Here is a 22,346-nt window from a genome sequence, read left to right on the forward strand (position 1 = left end):
ACTATTGATTTCAGTTAGGTCACTCCTGCTTGACACTGGTCTCAGTGAAAGCAGAGTTGGGTCCCCAGAGCAGAAAGATGGGAGGGAAGTGTCTTTACATTGTCATGGGGTAGGTGTTGTCTGACGCTGCCTCTTTGGCATGTGTTCTTCTGGCAATGCTCCTACTCCTGTCCTCTTTTTCTCCATTGCCTTCCCCAGGAGATTTGTGGCTGGATCTGCCATTGCAGAGAGTTCGGCGTGGCAAGCAGACTGCCTCCTCCAAGGATACCTATCCCTTACCCTGCATCCCCAACCCTATTGTGTGTTTGAATGTGGGAGATACCATCCTTTTCCAGCTCACCATCCATCCCCGCAGTGAGTCTTGTTGTGTGGATTCACATGCTGTCTGCTAGTCAGTCTAATCATCCTATGTGCCTAGACCCACCACGTATATGACTGTGTATCAAACTATGGGCTGGTACTGCACGCCTGCATCTCTTCTACATGTCCCCTGCCTTTCTACCTTTAGACACGCCTGACTGCAGAGGACTCCTGGGTTCTATTATAGGATCTGCCACTGGCTCACTAAGTGGCCATATATATGTCACTTAACTGTTGTCTTAATTTTCCTATCAGTACAATGGGGATAAAAGTACCTACTCCCTGATTGTGAGGCTTCGTGTGTGTGTCTGTGTGTGTGTGTGTGTGTGTGTGTGTAAAACACTGTGAGACCCTTAGTGCTGTGATGTGCAAAGTGTTATCATTAGATGGTGTAACACCACTTTGGTCCCACGCATTGCTCAGTGCGATGCAGCCTGATAGCAATTCTGAGCCAGTTGGTTAGGATGGATGCAAACTCTGTGCTGCTCGTTCCCAGATCGCACTTCCAGCCACTACCCCATCTATCAGAAACAACATCTGTACAACAGCAACCCTGTCTGGGATTTTGGTCCTTTCCGAAGACTGGACCACCTTATTCGGGAGACTCACCTCAACATCTCCAGGTCACTCCTAATGCTAATGGGGAAGGGAGCTCAAGACTGAGTGATGTTGTTATGATGAGATAAGTTGTATGTTTCCCTTCTTCCTGGAGGAGGGTGGTTCCTTCGGTGAAAGGCTAGGTCTATGGCAAAGAGCAGCATGTGAAAATCCTGGACTGAGGGTATGATGCACTGAAGTCCATGGAAAGAGCTTTGAATCAGGCCCTGAATGAATATGAACATTGAGTCCTCCCAAGAATGGTTCTTCCAGATAAGGCATTTAGATTTCTGGCTGCTAATGGCTGTAGATCCTAACCCTAAAGGCAGTTGGATCTGTCTGTATCTTCTCCTTCTCTCCTTCAGGTTTGCCCATGTTTTCCTAGATCCTGGGAGATACGTTTTCAGGGATAGCACCGTTCAGGAGCGTATCTTGATTGTGGCTGTAAATGAGGAGAACATGGGCTGTGACCCTGTCAATGCTTCCTTCCAGCCCTCCTCTCCATACCAGCTGGCCAGACATGGCGTTCTGAAACATCATGCACTAAATTTAGCTCCTGACTGGGCAACTATCTCAGGTACAGCAGTCAAGGCAAATTGATACATTAAACCAAAGGAGTTTGTTGGTGACCTTCCTTGTAGTGTAGGAATGAACTCCCATTTGTTACATACCCTTTTAATAGGATTCTCTTTCCACTAACCAGAAAGAAGCACTTTTATAGGCATCATGCACTGATGGGCCAATTCTATCCCTGGTGTAAACCCCTTGACATGAGTGAGCTTGCTCCAAGGGTTAATTTGGCTGTCCCAATCTATTCATGTCCCTCCTGCAGGCAGGAGCGGCTCCAGGCACCAGCACAGCAAGCACGTGCCTGGGGCGGCAAGCCACGGGGGACAGCCTGCTGGTTGCCATGAGGGCAGCAGTCAGGCTGCCCTTGGTGGCATGTCTGCAGGAGGTCTGCCGATCCCACGGCTTCGGTAGCAATTCGGCAGTGGGTACACCAAAGGCATGGGACTGGCGGACCTCCCCAGGCATGCCGCTGAAAGCCACCTGACTGCCATGCTTTGGGTGGCAAAGTACATAGAGCCGCCCCTGCCTGCAGGGTCAGCTGCTGTAATTCATGGGGAGCATCTCTCAGTACCCTCATCCTGCAGAGAGACAGCCGCATTGTTAGATTAATATCGTCTGTGTGTGTGAATGGTGAGCTACATTCTACAAGCTTCCAGAAGGCCCGAATTGTAGCTGGACCAGCCACAATAGGGGCTTTTGGGTCCCACTGGGGCAGAAGTTCATTGACAGTGAGGAGGTGCTCATAGAACTATGGCCATTAAGGGGCTGTGCTAGGGATGGAAAGGCACCATGCACTTCATAGCCCTTCAGTGCTAAGCCCCTGCCCATGCAGGGGAACTTGTTTATATTTTAAGTAATGGGTCCCCATAACTTTCCTCTTGCGCCAAAGGCAGAGTCTTCCTTCTCATTCACTCCCCAGTCCATCCTCAGATGCATCAGAGGGTGCTTAAGCCCATCAGGCAACAGTTATAAATGCTTAAACCAGTCTGCCTCTCTGGAAATAGCATCAAGCCCCTGGCCTTTTCCTGTTCTCATCAGTACCCTTCCCTCCTGGAGCCAACCCTTCTAAGGCTTCCTGTTGTCCCTAGCTAGCAATAGGCCTGAGGCAGGAGTTAAAGGGGCTGCCTTTCCCCCCCGAGTTCTCATGGAATGAATGCAGGTAATCAATGGCTACCTTCTCCTCAGCACCAGACTGCCAGTTGTTAGTGTTTCCTGATAAACTGGAAGGAAATAAATTTATTGTAAAAACATTTGGGAAGGTCTGATTCCAGGAGCACGGCTCTGGAGGGGGCTCTCAGATGCCTGGCTCCGTTATCCTTCAACTAGTCAAGAGAGAGAGCAGAAATATGCCTGAAAGAGCAGCCTGCAAGCAAGAGCACCAGCTTCCATCACCGGCTTCAGCTATCAGTGCTGAACTTCCCTTCCATCCACACGCATGCCAGGCCTACAGGGACCATTCCACAGCCCTCCTTACCTGAGTGTGATTAGTGAAGGTGGGGTGGCTAAATGTTCCTTTGGGCTAGGTTGGGGCTAAGGAGAAGGGGAGTGCTTAGCCAAGGTGATGGAGGTTGCTAGATGTCCCTGTTATTGGGTATGGAGAAGGCAGTGCCCCTCTGAAGCACGTCAGTGGTGATTGCATCAGAAATGGTGAGTTCCCCTCCTGCTTTAGATGCTGGAGGCATCAGCACCAATGGAGGAAGTCAATGAGATGATGTTGATTCCGTTTGCAGGCGGCCTTTAGGGTTTCTCTTGTTGGATGTGCAAGGCCAGTCCATCACTAGGTGATATCCTTTCCATGATTCCCCTAATGATACACTAGATAAAAGGGTAGCCCAGGCTCCAACCATTCTGCACCATGGTACCATCCCAGGTACCATGGCGGCACTCAGTCACTGATGTTGACACATAGCTCCCTCACCTGGCCATCTCGCCTGGTCTTTCTAGCAGTGCTCTTTGTCCTGGGCTTCTTGATGGTTGTGCTGATGACCCTGGCTATCATGCTGAGGCCCCCCATTTTTAGCCCCAGTCCCATGAACAACTGGAAGCCACAGTGGAGGAGCCTGGGTGAGCCACACATCCCACCTGAGTACATCCTCATTAAAGACAGGTGAGTCTGTCTGCATGCTGGGACACTGCTGGCTCTGGGGCTTACAAATAGAGGCCTCCAGGATAGAGTGCAAGAGCAATAAAGGAAACGGGCTTCTTACTGCACAGTCCAGGTGGGGTACTGATCCCTGTTGGCCTTTGGCACTGCACTCCTATCCAACATCACAGTGTGATGGGTCCTCAACTGCACAGAGATGAAGCTTCTCTGCTTCCCCACAGAGTGATGGTTTCCTCTGTTGCACTCCAGGGCCCTCCCATTCGCATCTCCACCGGCATCCTCTGCATGGTGCCATCATCTCACTCTTTTTGCATGAATCACTTTGCCTGGTTCTCTGCTCCTTACCCCTCTTACTCCAGAATCAACAAGGAAAATATTAATCTAGTGTCTGAACTGGACTGGTTACACTGCAGCTGCTGCTGCTGCTGCTGGGAGCTTGCACTGGCCTGTGAGTGGGTGCATGGAGCATGCGTGTACTGCTCCACTCATGGATGTGCATCACACTGTCTTTTTCTCTCTCCAGCCTTCAGTTCTATGAAGCCCTTGGTCCCCGGGGTTCTGGAAGAGGAGCTGATGTTGGAGAGAAAGGAGTTATCCATGGTCCAGGTAAAGCACTTTGTCAAAGGCTAGACTTTCTCCTTTTGACTTGCTCAGATTCATTCCCACCAACTCTGTTCTGTTCTCATTCATGTACCACACCTATACCATAGTATCCCAGTGCCTGCACACTTGGAAACTCATGCCGATGCCCATACATTTGTGGTCACACACTCACTCAGGCTGCCATGTCACTCAGAGACACAAACATCTGATAGGCTCCTCCTTCCATTCAAACACTTTCTCTTTCCTCAGTGTGGGACAGGAGCCTGCCAGCTGTGTAATGGGTTTAAGAGTCCCTCCCGAATACACACCTTGTAGTGAGGAGGGTAACCACCCTCAGGATATCTGAGGTGAGGGAGAGATGCACAACATTAAAGAGCAAAGCCAACCTCCTGGAAAATGAGGGCCCTGTATTCTGCTGTTGGCTCTTATGTTCTCTAAGTGCTCAGCAACCTACAGTCTGTCTTCCCCTCCTTCAGTGACAACATCTCAGAGGTGATGGGCTCAAGGTGTGGTTCATGCTAATGCAATAAATTCAGGACCCAGCAGGTGGCACCATCTAGTGTCTTTGGGAACTGCTGTGCTGTAAAAAGCTAAACCTAAGAGCCGAACTGGACATAGTGGGCTGGGGCTGTGGGGCCTGGAACTTCCAAGGAGAAGATTCTTTGCTCTGTTCAGCAAAGTTCCGTGAAGTTCTGAAAAAACAGCACTTGGTATCTGTGCTCTGTGGCTGTCTTTTTACTGGCCCCTGCTCTAAGAGAGACAGGATGGCTTTTTCATTTCCACTGCCAGACAGGTCCTTGGATCCAGGTGTTTGTTCTTTCGCATCTCCTAGAAAAACAATAATAAATATATTGTTATTGTGATTCCAGTTAGGCACTGCACCAACAGTCAGAACATACTAATATGCAAAAGCTGCTGTGGTGTAAACGACACAACCCCAATGGTAATATCAGAGAATGAATGACACTTAGCACTTAACTGGCACTTTTCAGACACAGATCTCAAAGCACATTACAAAGGCTGGTCTCTTTCTCCTTGTGGGAGAGATCAGCAGAATAAGACCCATGCAGGAGATGTGACTTAAGGACACACAAGAAGTGTAGGGCTGAGTTATGAAAATACTGTAGCTGGCCCTTTATGCATTCCTTCTGCACTCCCGCTGAGACTGGGTTTCTGTTCTCCAAACAAGGAAAGGCCAGTGGGGCTGAATCCAATGAGCTTTTTTAAATAACTGTGCAATTCATAGGAACACCACAGCTCTCTTTTCACATATAAAAATATCTGACTACATCACCCTTATCCACAGATCCATTGGGTCTCCCTTTTCATTTCAGAAGACAGATCTATGAACAGTTCTTATTTATTAGAACCCTCAAAGCACTTTATCCAGCTACCGTCACGGTGGGCTTTATCTTGCTCTATTCCATTCCCTCCAGGTATCTAGCATTGGTTCTGACCCTCACAATCTTGCCATTGTTGGGTAAAGGCCTTCTGTTCTGCAGCCACTTGCAGCTCCAGCCATGTGCAACAGCCTCCCTGTATCTCCTGTCTCATCGACTCAACTCTCCTTTCCTCCTTCACACCATACATCTCTCTCTCCCATTACCGTTTATTGCACTCTGTGAAGCATGCTGGGATGTAGATTGGTATTAAAGGTCCAGAATGAAAAGGTGTATCATGAGATCATAGCCATTTGGAGATTCAGCTGGTGACTCTCAAGGAGAGAAATATCTTCAGGCCTTCCAGTCAGCAATGGGAAATGAGAGGTACTTTGTGTTTCAGGCGAGCAGCCCGCACTGAGGGACCTGGAAGATTTCAGCGTCCGAACCCTATATGATAAACTGGAGGACCAAAACCTTCACCTGGCTTCTCAGATGGCAAAACACAGGGTGGATGTGTTGGCCTTTTACAGGGCGATCAGCCAGAGGATCCAGGGTCTGATGGTCAGTATGGAGAGGAGCTTAAGGAAGGGGATCTTGGAACCTTGGACCTTGTAGCATAGATAGTTTACTGGGTAGGAATTGACTCAGTATAGCTGCTGTGCCTGAGGATTCCCAATAGCAGCAATGGCCAGAGAGATGTGCAGCTAGGCAAGAGATTCCATCCTTCTACTCTCACCTCATTGTGGTTAGCAATGCCTTCATTAGCTCTATATATATAGGCTAGACTACAACAGCACACTCTACTTGGAGCTACCCTTGAAAGGCTAGCAGGTGCAGCATACAGTTGTCCGCTCTCTGAGCAAGGCAGACCAGCAGGAACATATCATTCCTCACTGGCTACCAGTCCACTTCTGGGTGAAGATCAGGGAGATAATCACTACAGAGCCTGGAAGTGCCAGAGCCCACCTCTCTCAGCCAACAGCTTCCCCTAGTGCCCAGTCCCTTGCATGTAGCTGGAGTGCTTCTACACCTTGTCCCCGGGGTGACACGCATGACAACCAGCCAAAAGGCATTTCCCGGTTTTCACTTCTGGAATTTGCTCCCAGTGGAAATACCTCTGACTCTGGTCGTGGCTATATAGTAGTGCAGTATTGGATGAAACTCTTTGCTCCAGGTTTTTGCTACCTGTGGGCTCTGGATCCCTGGTACTTAGCCTATTAGCCAGATTTTCAATGTGTGTTAGGCCTGGTCTGCACTAGAAAGTTTATCACCTCATGCACGGCCTCATGATTATCCACCCTTACTTTTGTCCCTGAACAACAAAACCCTCTTCTTTTTGGGGTATTTTCGCTCCTTTTGGGGAGAGACATGAGCCTCCTCCAGTACAGTTGTTATCACAATGGCAGTATGGATGCACACATGACTATACTGGTATAAGTGGTCCTCTGGCTGCAATCCCATAATGCAACATTCCTTTCAGGAGTGACCTGTCAAGTAGCACTTTGGAACTCAGCTGCCCTGGGTCACAGGTACCAGAAGTGCAACTCATTTTAAATGCCTAGTGTGGTTTCCATAGCCACAAATGTTCCTGGTACCGGCTACATTTTTGCTGAAAGCATGGCTCCTTGCTCTGAGTCTCATTCTACTGCCTGGTCCAGGAGAGAGGTGCTGGATTTATTTGCACTGTACAGACAGAAGCATGGGCTGGCAGCTCTAGTTTTGCAAGGGGCTGCAGTGCATTTGCTCCCTGGGGGCTCTACAGAGCAGTTAGGCAGAGCCATGGGGCTCCTGGAATCCTTTCAGGAGTTTCCCAGTGTTAAGGAGATTCACACCCACTGCTGCACCTGTCATTTGGCATATAGAATACTCTTAGACTCTTACTCTAAGCCACACAAAGTTCACCTGATACTATAGTGTCCTTACAAATGCACGTGATCTAGAGTCAAATTCTGCCCTGGGATGCCAGCATGGGACGTGCATGTGAAGGTGGCATTTAGCCCATCGTGTCTGTGTGCTTAGTTGGAGAGGCTGGGAAAGGGAGGAGTGAACACAAGAGCGGTAAAACATGATGATGCTGTTCTCTGTAACTAGGACATGGTGCAAACTCTGGACTCTGAAGGGCTGAAAGGCCTCTCCAGGCAAAGCATCTCAGTGCATAGAACCCAGGGGAGCACCCAGGCGGCCATGGGCATTGGGCGAAATGACGAATTGACCAGCAGAGACTTTCAAGCAATGGGCCACACAGGTGAGAGAACCAGAATGGAGGGAAGAGAGCAGTAGGGATTAGATGGCAGGTGCTCCATGAGCCATCCACAGCATGGTTAGGAAAGACATGGTTCATGTAAATGGAGAGAAGAGACAACTCAATGTCTCAGTTTTCCATGTCACTGCAAGTCACAATTCCCATAGGAATTGATGGCAGCTCCTTAAGTAAGTTCCTTTGAGGAAGAGGCCTATCAAACAGGGTGAAATCTGTAGACCTTGCTGTAAACCTTAAGAAATTCAATAGGGCATTATCATCTTTTTCCATTGGCTTTATTGGACCCAACCTATAGGATTCCATAGCAGACCTATAATTCTCTATTAAATTCTATGGAATGGCATAAGATAAGTCATAATTCTCCATCCAATTCCACAGAGTTCTAATTTTGAGAGCCCTGTAGATATTAACCCTATTAAATTCTAATTTATAGGACTCTTCCACAAGGGCTGGAGATGAAATACACTGGTTGCACAGTGTTACAGACAGGTATTAAGTACATAAGAACGGCCGCACTGGGTCAGAGCAAAGGTCCATCTAGCCCAGTGTCCTGTCTTCTGATGGTGACCAGTGCCAGACACTTCAGGAATGAACAGAACAGGGCAATTAGCGAGTGATCCATACCTCTGACTATCTTGGTTAAAAGCCATTGATGGACCTATCCTCCATGAACCTATTACCGTCAGCAGTGGTCTGAATTCATAAAGCTTGAGTCAAGCCTGGAACTGGGCTGCCTTCTGAGCTCCCTTTCAAATGAGATGTAAAACTGAGGCTCCACTAAGATTGTTAGTCCCAATCTAAGTGCCCCAGTCACATCCCAGCTCCATTAACTCCGCAGAGCTTCTGTACGTTCTCCCAGTAGTGTAAGTACAGCATTCTTAGCTTCCTGTCCTAAAATACCATACACTTGTAAACCAAGACCACATTGGCTGCATGTCAGTGGTGGATAAATGAGACTTGCATATAGGTTTTAAAGCACTTGGGAATGAGCAGGGCTTTATAAATATGTGGAACAATCTTTGATTATTGCTGTTGCTGAATTCATTAGGTGCTGAGTGGCGAGAGGCAACAGAGTTAATGAAAGCTCTGAAAATCCTACTTGGTAAAGTCCATTATGAGAAGACAATTGTGAAGCAAGAGCCATCACAGCACATACAGGGACAGGATAGGACGGCAGAATCCAGCCTGGCCAGTCAAAGGAAAGCAGGAGCGGAGGGAGGGCAGGTGAAGAACAGCCTACCCAAAATGGACCTCTGTATTATTCCCAATGGCTTGTGTCTCTGTCCATGTCTATATACTTGGGCCTTGTTTGTCATACAGGATCCTGGCGGGCTCCAGCACTACGGATGCTCCAATAAGAAAGGCCCCTTTGTCACCTGCGAAGAACAAGGTAAGAGCCATGGTTCAGCTGTGGACACGGTAACAATTCAGGAGGTGCTGTGGAGGCTGCTTAGATAGATACTTGGTTAAAATAATCACCAGAGTGTATGGGTAGCGACACTTTTTCTTTTTTAAATTTTCTTTGGACATTTTATAATTAGTATTTACGGAGAGGTCTTTTTAAAATGGTGGTAAAGTGAAAGAGCATTGCCCAGTAAGCTCTCATTGTACACCAGTCCAAGAAAGGCCCTACAGCACATGGACCCTCGCTCCCAGTGCATACAACGATATTGTGGTGGGGAGAAATCCACAGGAGCCCTAGCCATTTTGCAGCCATTAACTCAGCAACCACCTCCTGTGAAAGATGTTGGGTGCCACTCCATTGATCAGTCACTAGGTGGAGGCTGTCTGGAGAACCAAACACCATCTAGATATGAAGGAGCATCAGATCCGTGATTCTCTTACCACCTAGGGCTCAGGAGAAGCATTCTTTCTAGGCACTACAGTTCTTGCTTGTGGCAATGTGTTACACAGTAATTACCCACCTGTCCAGCCATCTTCATGAAGCCACCTCCTTTCTCCAGGCCTGGAGGTGTTCCTCTAGCTGACATGCCATGTCTGTGTTTCCCAGGTCTAGGTCCTCAGCCTGGGAGGGCCATGCTGGCCTGTCTGACTGAGCTTGAGGTGGAGAGTCTGATGGCAACTTCCCCCCTTGCCAGGACCCTGCGTGAGATCAGGCAGGCTTTGGAGAAGCAGCAGCAGTGTCCTATTGCTTCTGCTGCAGGTAATGAAGCAAAATTCCTCTTGCGTGTCCTGAAGCCTGTGCCCCTTGAGGTGCAGAATGCAAACATACACAATTGCTGTCGGGAGGAAGAATAATTAATTACAAAGTCCACTCTACATTTGCACCCAGATGAGTGACTCTTACATAGTCTTATACATAAAATATCTCTGCAGTTCATTAACTAGTTTAACATGAGTCATAGCTGGTGGATTGACCTCCCTGGAGAATGAAGTCCTCTGTTGATCCACAGATACAGCATAAGTATTAAAAGGGCAAGCTTCCCTGGCAGTGTGCCTCAATCCTGGCCGGGAAAGATTAGAGGAAAAGTCAGTCTCTGGGGCCCATTCACCTCTTGAAAATGACAGTAAGAGCAACAGTGCTTAGGGGAGATTGAGGATATCTCTCCTCTGGGGATTGGACATGTCTGAGGCAAGCTGCTAAACCTGAAGCTACAGGGAGCTTTCAGTCATGGCTCGGTGGGTGGGAATGGGAAGTACCATGTAACAGTTTGTATATGGAGCCCACAAAAGCGTGTCTTGGCAGCAGACACTGGACTCATTTGCCCCAGCCTTCTTTAAAGAACCCAGCAGTTTATAATGGCATAACCCTCTGTGCAGGGTGCCATTACACCTATGCTCTGTGCATCCCTAGGAAGTATCTTTCTGGAAGCCTGGGATAATGGGAAGGAAATAGCTTGCAGAATTTTAGCTTATTGTGGAGAATTTCACAGAGGTAGGAGGAGAGCTGTGGATAGTAGGGGAATGGTGCTAGTTCACAGGTGGAGGACATCCCCAGGGAGCAGGAAATGGTATTGGTTGACAGAGGGAAGAAGACTGCTCCAGGGAGCAGGAAATGGTATTGGTTGACAGAGGGAAGAAGACAGCTCCAAGGAGCAGGGAATGATGCTAGATTGCTTACCTGAATTGCTATGTCTTTTCTTTTCCAGAGGCATATTTGAGAGACAGTTCTCTGAGGTCCACCAGGAATTCACTGGTCACCACAGATCTGGCCAGCTTGTCCCCTCGCCAGTTTGTGGTTTACCACTTCGGCTGCACTGTGATTCGCCTGCTAAGCAGGGCCTGCTCCCACCCGGCTGTGGTACTCATGTTGGCTCAGACAGTCCCAGACCAAAGCCCAGAAGGCGTCCAAGAGGGTCTCCAAAGCCCTGGAGATTCCTACTATGATGCCACCAACAGGTTCCTGTATATATGTTCAGCACGCCTGGAGAATGCTGGGGAATTTATATCCATCCTGCTGAATGCTATGGCATGGATCAAAGCAGGTATGAGTGGCAGCAATCGATGGGAGCAGGGTGTCTGCTATTTATATTCTATCTGTGACTCAGCAGTGAGGAACAGGTTCTTTTATAGGGATGTCTTCATAGCCCCAATAATTTCTTTGTTGCTTGAGTTTGCTGTCTGGGCAAAGTTTGGTTTTCTTTTCTCCTGGACACAGCTCTATCTAGAGTCCTGCAGGGCTGCTCTACGTGACACCACTCACATTATTCCCTTCCCCAGATGCTTCGAGCCCTTTCTGACCCTGATACTGAGGCTCAAACTTCAAAGGCCCTGGGCCTACTGCCTCCAGCAGTAGTATCACAGGCCAATACAAGGGAGGCTTTCATTGAATGTTTGAATTCTTTGAGAGCCAGGTCTCCAGCTGTTAAAATTATTATTATAATTTGTATTAACATGGTGCCCAGTCATGGACCAGAATCCCACTGTGCAAGGTGCTGCACAAATTCTACATGATAGTCCCAGCCCCCAAAACCCTACAATCTAAATAAATCTTGAAGTCAATGGAGCTATGCTGATTTTCACCAGCTGAGGATTTAGCCTGGATTTCACTCTTATTTTCTATCCCTTTGCAAGCCTCAGAGCTGATAAGCGAACTGGTTTGTTCTTTAAAGGTGTTTGCACAACTTTTTCCATTGCTCCAACTGCTAACTATCATTACATCACTGCAGAAAGCAGCTAGTGGTGTTTGTGCTTCACAGTGAATCATTGGCAAGAGAAAGAGAGCATGCACCTACCCTGTACTTACCATGCAAATCACACATCAAGGAAATGTCAGACCATCACATGCAGAGCTTTGGAATTCAGTGACGCTTCAGAACCACTTTCTGTAACTTCAGCTAATGAGTATTAGCAGCCTCTATGTTGCTGTTGGGCTACTGATCTGAAATCAATGGAGGTGAATCCCAAAGCTCCTAGGTCATCCCCAATTTCAAGATTCCCCTCCTCTGGTCACTGAACTTAATTAAGCTTTACATTATATCTCTCTATATATATATGTAGAAAATAGGACCAGTGTATGCTAGATGGGCTGTACATGTCCAGGGATAGTGAAGGTAGCATACATATGCTAGCTGGGTTGGCAGGCTGCTGAGTATCCAGGCTGATTCCTTTAATTAACTTTAGGATAGCATCAAAATGAATCCAAGTTGGACATTCCCCATAAAGAAACATGTTGTTGTTGTTTCTATATACCAGCCAGAGGGGTTGTCTTGGGACTCTGAGTATCAGGTTTGAAATGACTGGAACTATAGGTTCAAATACCATTAAGCTCAGTTCAGCCCTTCATCCTTCTGACCAACATGGAGTTTGCCTTAAAAAAACAAGGTCCCATCTTCCTGATGTGGACATCAAGGACTTGCTTCTCTTTTGTGAGAGTAGAAGCAGGCCCTAAAGATCTCATGGCACTTTTTGTAAGAATAGGGGTTTGCCTCAATGTCCTTGGTGAATATCGTACTCCCACAACTACAGCTTGTCTTCGGTTTGTTGATTACTCCCTTGCATCACTGGAAGGCAGTTACACATATAGGGCTAGATTTTCAGTGGTGATGGGTACCTACCACCACAACTGCAGGTGCTCAGCATCCCTGAAAATCAGACCCATAGAGTGTAGGACATACTTTGAGTTCCATAGGAACACAATGTATTACATACATGTATGATGTTACTGTGGCATTTTGAACATTATACAGTCAGATCAACCAACTTCATCCTATATCATTACAATGTGTAATTCTCTGTTTGCAATGAGGCGTGGATTTTTGTTTATTTATCTCTCTCACTCTCTCTTTATCTGTTTAATCTCTTTCTAATTAGCATTAGTAAAGGAGAAAGGAGTTATTGTTTCTAGCTGTAGTTGTCCGCTGGCCCCAATCCCTTTGACACGATTGGCCTGTGTACTGTGGGGATGTGTCTCTAAAAATGTGTACTGCTTTTAAACCTGGTTCATGAAAACTAGTTGTAAAACCCAACTGCAGTGTTTGGAGAAACTTGCTTAGTGTGTATCGAGACCCTATGTCTCTTACTGTCATCTTCCATTATTTCTAAAACTATTTCTGCTGGACAAATGCTTTGGTTACTTTTGCCTTTGCTACTCTTTTTTCTGCTATCATGTGTGCTCAGTGGAGTGGCTAAAGAGGTTATACTATTGTATTAAAAGGACTGTGATCGCTAAAGATGAGTGGTGTGAATGGAGTGTGATTCTGACTACTTTTGTCTTTCTCCAGGATCTACAGCAGCTGCTACTGCTCATTCTTGCTTTCAGGTGGAACTCAACAAAGGCATCACAGCTCTAGCCAATGCCTTTTTCCAGTGTTCCTGGGGAGCAGTAGAGAAGGTAGTTGAGATTATGTGACTTCCATTAGCCGCAGTGACAATCACACATGCAGATCAAGGAGACAGTGGATTAGAGCAGTGTGAAATGTGCTCCAATCCACCCAAAATTTGCCTGGTTTAACTGGGTTTGTTGAACATTCAGACTTCATGCAAGGTTTGTTGATGCATTAAAGAACCGTCTAAGCATACCTGGGGCTGACTTATGGTTTTGACTTGAAGTCATTACACTTTAGCAGCTTTACATGGTATCAGCACCAAGCTTGGAGGTACTGATGAGTTTCACTTTTAACACCCAAAAGTAAAACATGGCCCAGGAAGCATGAATGGCAATAATTCTGCAGTGAGAGGCAGCCAATCCTCCTCAGGTTCATTAGTTAATTTCCCTGCAGGACTTTTGCAGTATCCGGTGTGATCAGAGAGGAAACGTTGCTCTTTTGATTGACCCTCTGGTGTTCACACCTTGATTGAGAGTCTGTGTGTCTGATTTTTTCAGATGTGCTGAATACCCACAGTTCCTGCTGAAATCAGTGGAAGAGTGCAGGTATTCAGCATCTCTGGATATAAGCCTCTGGAATTGTGACCTTCATGGGTTGTTTCCTTTCTCTTGTTGCTCATTTTAGGATCCTGCAGAAGATAAACGATCTACTTGCTTTGACTCCCAGACAATATTTGAAGAACTTCTGAGCATCCGAATGTCGCCAGATCCCCAATTCCTTGAGAAATCCCAACATGAAAGGTACTGGAGATCAATACACAGTTAAAAACAATTATGAGCCATATCAACTGGGAGGAAGAATTGAGTCAGAAAAATGTGGATGATAATCAGGAGCTCTTTAAGAACACTTTACTAGATGTCGCAAAAGACACAATTCCACAGTCAAGGAAGAAGGCTGTATTGGTTAAAAACCAACCTAGTTTAGAGGGGAAGTAAAGGCAGCTAGCTAGCTAGATATAGATACAGATAATTGAAAAAAGGGAAAACTTATAATAGTGAACATAAATCAGAAATTGGGAATTGTAGAAAAAAAAATTAAGGAAAGGGACACAAGGAGAAATCTATGGCCAGTAGAGCTAAGGACAATATGAAGAGGTTTGGGTGGTTTTTTTAAAGTATATGAGGAACAAAAAGAATCCTGTCAGTGGAATTGATCCATTATCAGATGGAAATACTAGAATTATCAATAATAATCAGAAAAGGCAGAATTGTTCAATAAATATTTCTGTTCTGTATTTGAGAAAAGACAGTGGAAGTAATCTCACTGTATGATAACACTTTTTCCATTCCACTAATATCTCAGGATGATGTCAAACTAGAGATACTAAAGGTAGACATGTTTAAATCAGTCAGTCAAGATAAGTTGCATCCAAGAATTTTAAAAGAGCTGGCAGTGGACAACATTAATGTTGATTTTCAATAATTCTTGGGACACTGGGGAAGTTCCAGAAACTGGAAGAAAGCTAATGTGCCACTATTTAAAAAGGGTAAATGAGATGGCCCGGTAATTATAATCCTGACAGTCTGACACTGATCCCAGGCAAGATAATGGAGTAGCTGATCAGAGACTCAATTAATAAAGAATTAATGAAGGGTAATATTTTAATGCCAGCCAACATGGATTTATGGAAAATAGATCCTGTCAAGCTAACCTGATATCTTTTTTGATGAAATTACAAGTTTGGTTGATAAAACGTTGTAGTGTTGATGCAACATACTTAGACTTCTGAAAGGCATTGGACTTGGTACCAAATGACAGCTTGATTTTAAAAAACTAGAACAATATAAAATTAATATGGCCCACATCAAACAGATTAAACTAGCTAAATGATAGGTCTCAAAGTATAATTTTCAATGGGCAATGATCATTGAGCAGGTGTTTCTAATGGTGTCCCACAGGGACCTGTTCTTGACCCTACTCTGTTTAATATTTATAATGACCTGGAAGAAAAGAAAGAATATCATTGATAAAGTTTGCAGATGGCACAAAATTTGGGCAGTGGTAAATAGTGTAGAACGCAGATCATTGATACAGAGCAATCTGGATCGCTTGGTAAATTGGCTGCAAGCAAACAATATGAATTTTAATATAGCTAAACATAAATGTATACCTCTAGGAACAAAGAACATAGACCATACCTACAAGATGGGGGACTCTATGCTGGGAAGCAGACACTCTGAAAAAGATATGGGGGTCGTAGTGGATAATTAGCAGAACATGAGCTCCCAGTGCAATACTATGGCCATAAGGACTAATGTAATCCTTGGAGTCATACACAGGAGAATCTCAATTAGGAGCAGAGACGTTATTTTACCTCTGTATTTGGCATTGGTGCAACCACTGCTGGAATAGAGTGTCCTGCTGTGGTGTCCACAATTCAAGAAGGCAGTTGATGAATTGGAGCGGGTTCAGAGAAGAGCCACAAGAATGATTAAAGGATTAGAAAACCTGCCTTATAGTAATAGAATCAAGGAGCTCACTCTACTTAGTTTAGCAAAGAGAAGGTTAAGGGGTGGCACTGCTGACTAGATCACAGTATAGAAGTACCTATATTATAAATAAATATTTAATAACGGAATCTTTGGTCTAGCAGAGCAAGAAATAACAGAATCCAATGGCTGGAAGTTGAAGCTAGACAAATTCAGACTGGAAATCAGGCATACATTTTTAACAGTGAGAAGAATTAATCATTGGAACAAAGGTTCTCTGTCACTGACAATTTTTACATCAAGATAGGGTGTTTCTCTAAAAGATCTGCTCTAGGAATTATTTTGAGGAAGTTCTCTGGCCTGTATTATACCGGAGGTCAGACTAGATGATTGCAGTGATCTCTTCTGGCCTTGGAATCTGTGAAACTATTAATTGCTCCATATGGAATTACAGAGCAAAATTGCTGTACATTCCTATAGTGAGTTTTTGCCTAAATAGATAAATGGCATATATACCTCCTACTCTTGTGTTAGACTACTTTGCTTCTGCTTTCAAAGTTACATTTGGATACAGATCAAAGCCATGGGTGCAGCTGTTGCCACTGATATTGCATCTAAGCTGAGTTTCTGACTATGAGCCCTGGAAACGAGCCTAGAGAATGCTTTGTATGCAGTGAGAAAGGTGTGGTCTAGTGGTCTGCACACTCTAGGATTCTAATAATCAAGCCAGTGACTTACCCTCCCCCAGTTGAGTCTCATTTTCCCCATTTGCAAAAATGGGACTAATATGACTTATTTATTTCACACCGGGGGTTATGAGATGTATTTAATTAATATTTGTAATGTACTTTAAAGTTGTAATGAGAATGAAAGATGTAGCAGTTCCTTCTTCAGTCTGCCAGGAAGAGTTCTGTGAGCCAAATAACACTGCAGGCTTTCTGCAATGATATATTAAAAGAGCTACCACTGAAAATGGGCAGCATAGCTTGAGGGTGACGTGACAACTATCTACAGGTACATGAAGCTTCTAATAGCAATGGGGGGAGGAGGATTGCGATAGGATGGACCATTGAAAGAATAAAAAGATGAGACTGAGCTAAGGAATATTTAAGCTGAATAGCAAGGGGAAATTCCCAACAGTTGGCATTATTAGACTGTCTTCTCAAAAAAAAAAATGGCAAAATCTCTTTGCTTGCTTTTGGTTCCACCCCTTATGCTACATGAATGTTCTCTATAGGACAAATATGCTGCATGGACCTGCAAAAGATGCCCAAAATATGTCAAACCCACCCAGAGTCAAGGGAGAGTTGGAACATGCAGGATATTGAGTAACTTTGTTAGTTGTAGTAATTTTTTTCTGGACAAAGAAAACTATGAAGTAGTCAGACCTTGCTCTACTGAAGCTATGTGGACCCTAGGGGTGGATTCAGAGGCCGAGCCACAACTTCAAAGCACTGTCTACACAGCTGTTTTTACAGCACTAGCCCAAGCCCTGCTAGTTCAAATCTATAGAGCTCGGCTGTGTAGACATACCCTACCAAACTTGCTTCCAGGCTTGCTATGAGATTGCAAGTGAATCAGTTCACTCTTTCATCCTGTTTCCCCAACTCCCTTCCCGTCTATTGCAGGTGAAGAAGGAATTAAAATGGAGACTCTGGAGGGTGATCAGAAGAGTCATACTAGAAGTGCATGTTGTGTTTTCTGTGTCTAGGTTGCAACATTACCAACATTTTCAGCTTCAGGCAGAGATTCAGGATATGATGGAAAGTTCAAGGAGAAAAGGAGCAATGAAGTGGAGTGGTGAGGGGGATAAGAGAAATGCAGATTCCTCTGGCATTCAGGTCAGTCGCTCATAGGCTGTGTGCCTGTATCATAGGGTGACCCCACGTGGCATGCTGTCCTGCAGCTGTGACATGACAGGCCCACCCATTTTACTTTCTGTCATTCAGAGTCCTCAGAAACAGTCCAAAGTGTCCTTGAGTACAAATGGCCCTTGTGGGGATAATTTACTACAGAAGAAAAAGTCATGCACATTACAAATACCAACACTGTAATCCAGGCAATACATCAAATATTGCTCCAGTGTTCCATGCCCCAGTTCTCTGGCCCAGCCCTGGTGTCCCTCATCATGTCTTGGTGTCCCTCGCCATGCCCCAGCTCTCAGGCCCAGTCCCAGTGTCCCTCACCATGACCAGGCTTTCCGACCCTGCTCCAGCATCCCTTACCATGCCCCAGCTCTTCAGAGCAGCCTCTTTGGCCCGCTGGCTTCAGCTCTCTAGTTCCAAGAGCCAGAAAACATCTTCCTCTGCTGCTCTCAGCCTCCAGCCTTCTCTGGCCTTGATTGTCTGAGGTTCAGGAAGAACAGCAGGCTAGACCCTCCACTGGCTCCCTGATAATTCCTCCCTCTTTCCAGAGAGGGTATGCTGAGAACATTCTGCTCTCTGCAGCTTTCCCCAGAGACCCCCCTCCAGTTTCAGGACTTTTCTTAAATGACACTCACTGGGTCTTTCCCTGACCTTTTATAGCCTCTGGTGCTACTCAGCCTCTTAAGTGGCCAAACCAGTAGCTTCAATTGTGGTGCAAGAGGGCTGTACCTACTTCATTCACAGGTTCTAGCCAACGTGTGACAATCTGATTCTACTTCAGCTCATTCAGTTCTTCCCTGATGTTATTCCATCAGTGTAGGTGGAATTACTCCTGATTTTTCAGCAGCATAAGAGAGAGGAGAATTAGATCCTTATATATAGAAGTTGAATTTATGACATTTTCTCTTCATTTTTCAGTCATTTATTTTAACATTTCCACCGTACTGATAGCCACCAGGGCGTTCGGGTGCCTCAGTTTTGAGGTGCCCAGTTTAACACCTCCTAAAAGGGTGTGACATTCTGAAAGTGCCAAGCAGCTGCACTCTGGAAATCAGGCCCCTTGAAAGATGGGCACCCAAAATTTCTAGTAAATTTTAAAAGCTTTGTTAGTATGACAGACAGATTTACAGACCAGCCAACTCTTAGAAGAGAATAGGTGATCCCCCCCAGTGCCACTGCTTCACCACTCTCGATTGTCACTTTTGGTAAGAGAGCCTGGGGACTCTCCTCACAGCCATTGCTCTGTTACTCTTTCTTCTTGATGGCATTACAGCATCTGTGACCTCCTGCATGGCTTTCACCTCTGTCTCCAGCAGGGACTCCTGCTGGGAAAGGCTGCAATTAGGTAGTGTGAGCTCGCCAACACTATTTATTTAAATATATTCCACCTCTGCATCCAAGCGCTGTGTATTTCCATGTGGAAAGGATCAGGGATTCAGTTCCTTTGAGTGTCAATTGACTTGGTTGCACATTGGAGGGCTCTTTGACTGAAGGGTTTCAATAGCCTGTATTTTCTTGTGGAAGGTTGCGAAGCTAGAGAAGATGCTGGATGGTCTGAATGAGGAGTTCTTCCAGCTCACAGTGCAGGCCTTGACAATACAGAAGGAGGAGGAACTACTGGACCAGAAGCTCAGAATCCAGGAGGAATCATTTGCGGTATGAACCACTTTTCATGGACTTGGCGCATTTACCAAACTTCACAGAGGTGTCCACAACAGCTCACCTTCAACTTGGTGCAGCCCCTAATGATTTTGCCTCCTGTGTTGCAAATGATGAGGGTGAAGAGCCAGGCTAAGTGAACAGTTCAGACATCCCTGAACCAGTTGTCTCCTTTCCTGCAGACCCATTAACTCCAGTATCATTAGTTCAGTTCATCAGAGAAGGGGAAAGATTTTCCTCCAGTATAAAGTCTTTTGTCATGCAGGTTGCCTTGTATGGTTGTGTTCCCATCACTTAGTCTTCTGTTGTGACACAAATGACATAGCATCATGCGGCATGCAGGCTGACAACCCTGTGCTCCAGAAATCTAGCCCCAGAATATAGGTGGCAACAGAAGGTCAGAAATTTACCTATGCAGATCCAGCCAAACAAGATATCTTCTGAAACACAGGGAAAAGGAGAAGAAAGCTGGTCTTGGATTCTGCAAACTTACTGAACTTTGTGGTTGTTAACAGAACCTAAGCTTCTCTAGGCCTCTAGCAGGGCATGCTGTGATCTAGAAGTTGGATAACTTTGTAACATGTATGTGGGTCTCCATAATATAAGCTTTTGCTAGAACAGTAAGGCTGTGTATACTAGTGGTTAGAGCAGGGAACAGCACCAGGACTCTTCAGTTCTATTCCCAGATCTTTGCCTGGTTCCATGTATGATCTTGAACAAATCACTTTACTTCTCTGTCCCTCAGTTTCTGCATCCATAAAATGGGCTATAAGTGATACTTTCACAGCAGTTGTGAAATTTAATTCATTGGAACATGAAAAACACTTTGCACACTTTTATTTTGCTATAGAAGTATCAAAAGGTATAATTAATTACAGTCCAAACATTGCATGGAGCTGCAGAGTCCAGATGAAATTGCAGCTTTCCAGAGCCCTCTGTAGAAAACTTGGGAAAACATTCAGTTGAGAACTAGTCCTACTCCTGTCTCTCATTTCTTGGTGTTCTTTTCCTTGATGTCTTGTCACAGTGAGCAGTTGCATGTATACAGGATTTCTGTTTCCTAAGAGCTCATCTGTTAGAGCTTTCTGTTTGTATCATCACAAATAGTTGCTGTGGAGATGGATTATGAAGCAACCAATGTTTGTGACTTGCAGTGGGGATTAACCAGCAGGAGAATGAAGATCCTGGTTCTCTTTATGCAAATATGTCCCTTTCAGTAAACGAAAGGACAAAAATATGGATATAAGGGGAATGGCTTCTACATGGAATATATTCCTGAAGATGGTGGTGAATCTTTAATAGATGATGACCAGTTTTATATAGGACATATAGACATATCTGAGCTAGTTTTGATCCAATTAACTCAAAAAGCAACTGCACAGACTTCAGTGCTGCCACATCTTCACTGCTATCAGTGCCCATGCTAACTAGGTGAAAGCTAGCTCAGGTACTTCTATGTACATTCTGCAATCACACCTCTGATTGCAATTGTAGACTTACCCACCGAATCTGGGTCTTAGGATTGATTCCCTATAAGTGAAGGATGATAATAGTTGAAAGTCAATAGCATTTTTGAACCCTTGATCTTGCTGTGCTTTATAAAAGTGGGTATTGTACAGACATGGGATTGACAGTTTTTCACTTGCTCAAGATCACTAGAACCCAGGTCTCCTGGTTCTAAGTGCTACGTTCTAGCCCTAAGCCAGGCTGCCTCAGGAAAGATGTAGCTGCTAGTTGCTGCTGTCTGACTCCATGGGAGTGTGCTGTTTTATTTTACATTTTTATGGCAGATGCTGGGCAGGATTCATGAGGAGGAAGCACAACACTTCACAGAGCAACTGGAATCCTGGGCTGCAAAGAGAGACCAGGCCCAGTTGCTGGAAATTAAGAAGAGCTGTGTTGCTCAGAGAATTAAAGACACAGAATCTGAGCTCTTTCATCTTCTGCAAACCACAGCAGACACCAGCTCATCTCCTGAAGGAGTCCAGCAATCCTTTCGTACAAGCTAAAAGCATCCAACTGATGATGTTCCATCATTGCTGTGTTGAACAGACCTGTGAAAACATAGGCGCCTATTTTCCATGGGACATTCATACATGTACATACACACAGTGACATGCTGGTACATATGTGAGGCTACACAACCTGTGGGTTATGTAGCATCATGTGGGTTATATGGGCACATATTGGCGATAAATATATGCACAGAAACAAAGACACTAATGGATACAGTTTGATACAAATACATATGTTCATGAACATAGATGTTCGCATGTACACTGATAGAAGCATGCTGTAGTTCCTACATATATATACTCTTTACAGCTGTGAAGGCGTAGACTCAAATGTATTCGTACTCACTGTTAATCATCCATAATTGTGCAGTGTTGAAAATATCAATGTTCTTAACTTATATCGGTGTTCTGAATGTACCACTCTCAATCAATAAGACAAAAAGAGAGTAGGAAATTAGACTCCTCACATACATTGTAGGAAATCCCTGCCCCTCAGCAAAATAAATTATGTGCATCTCATGCAGGCTCCACCCTTAAGGTTATTTGTTTTCCTGGAAAAAAAAGTGCTTTCATCCTATCTGGTCTGAATTTTAATAGCTTAAGAACATTAACTCAAGCAGAAATGTGTCTGACTTCTGCAGTGTGGACTGCAGCCTCCTCCCTCCCTTTCTGCCCAGGTGTCTTCAGATCTCTTCCAGGTAAGGTATAGTAAG

The 22,346-nt window shown here is 45.1% G+C and overlaps 1 protein-coding gene across 3 annotated transcripts; it reads left to right on the forward strand.

Annotated features, from left to right (window-relative positions):
* The first annotated feature begins 120 nt into the window (after nucleotides 1-120).
* On the forward strand, nucleotides 121-22,085 carry LOC127033766 (uncharacterized). 3 transcript variants are annotated; one of them, XM_050921949.1, is made up of 16 exons: nucleotides 121-354; nucleotides 857-983; nucleotides 1,323-1,534; nucleotides 3,472-3,634; nucleotides 4,155-4,237; nucleotides 6,017-6,177; nucleotides 7,708-7,861; nucleotides 8,925-9,100; nucleotides 9,197-9,266; nucleotides 9,888-10,040; nucleotides 10,987-11,322; nucleotides 13,561-13,670; nucleotides 14,290-14,405; nucleotides 17,806-17,935; nucleotides 19,484-19,615; nucleotides 21,409-22,085. In XM_050921949.1, exons 1-16 carry the CDS (start codon nucleotides 156-158, stop codon nucleotides 21,625-21,627), a joined length of 2,541 nt encoding a protein of 846 aa, XP_050777906.1. In that variant the 5' UTR covers nucleotides 121-155; the 3' UTR covers nucleotides 21,628-22,085. The 3 variants fall into 3 exon arrangements, with proteins under 3 accessions (XP_050777906.1, XP_050777905.1, XP_050777907.1); XM_050921948.1 differs by having other exon boundaries at nucleotides 8,925-9,266; XM_050921950.1 differs by lacking the exon at nucleotides 857-983 and having other exon boundaries at nucleotides 8,925-9,266.
* The last annotated feature ends 261 nt before the right edge of the window (nucleotides 22,086-22,346 follow it).

The sequence above is a fragment of the Gopherus flavomarginatus genome, chromosome 13 (genome assembly GCF_025201925.1).
Source record: "Gopherus flavomarginatus isolate rGopFla2 chromosome 13, rGopFla2.mat.asm, whole genome shotgun sequence".
Classification (NCBI taxonomy): domain Eukaryota; kingdom Metazoa; phylum Chordata; order Testudines; family Testudinidae; genus Gopherus; species Gopherus flavomarginatus.

What these genes read in the sequence shown, in the direction of transcription:
- LOC127033766 (XM_050921948.1), top strand. Translation starts at nt 156, where the DNA reads ATGCTCCTACTCCTGTCCTCTTTTTCTCCATTGCCTTCCCCAGGAGAT. An exon ending in AGAGGATCCAGGGTCTGATG is followed by an intron (nt 6,178 to 7,707) that starts GTCAGTATGGAG and finishes CTCTGTAACTAG; the next exon opens with GACATGGTGCAAACTCTGGA. An exon ending in TCCTATTGCTTCTGCTGCAG is followed by an intron (nt 10,041 to 10,986) that starts GTAATGAAGCAA and finishes TTTCTTTTCCAG; the next exon opens with AGGCATATTTGAGAGACAGT.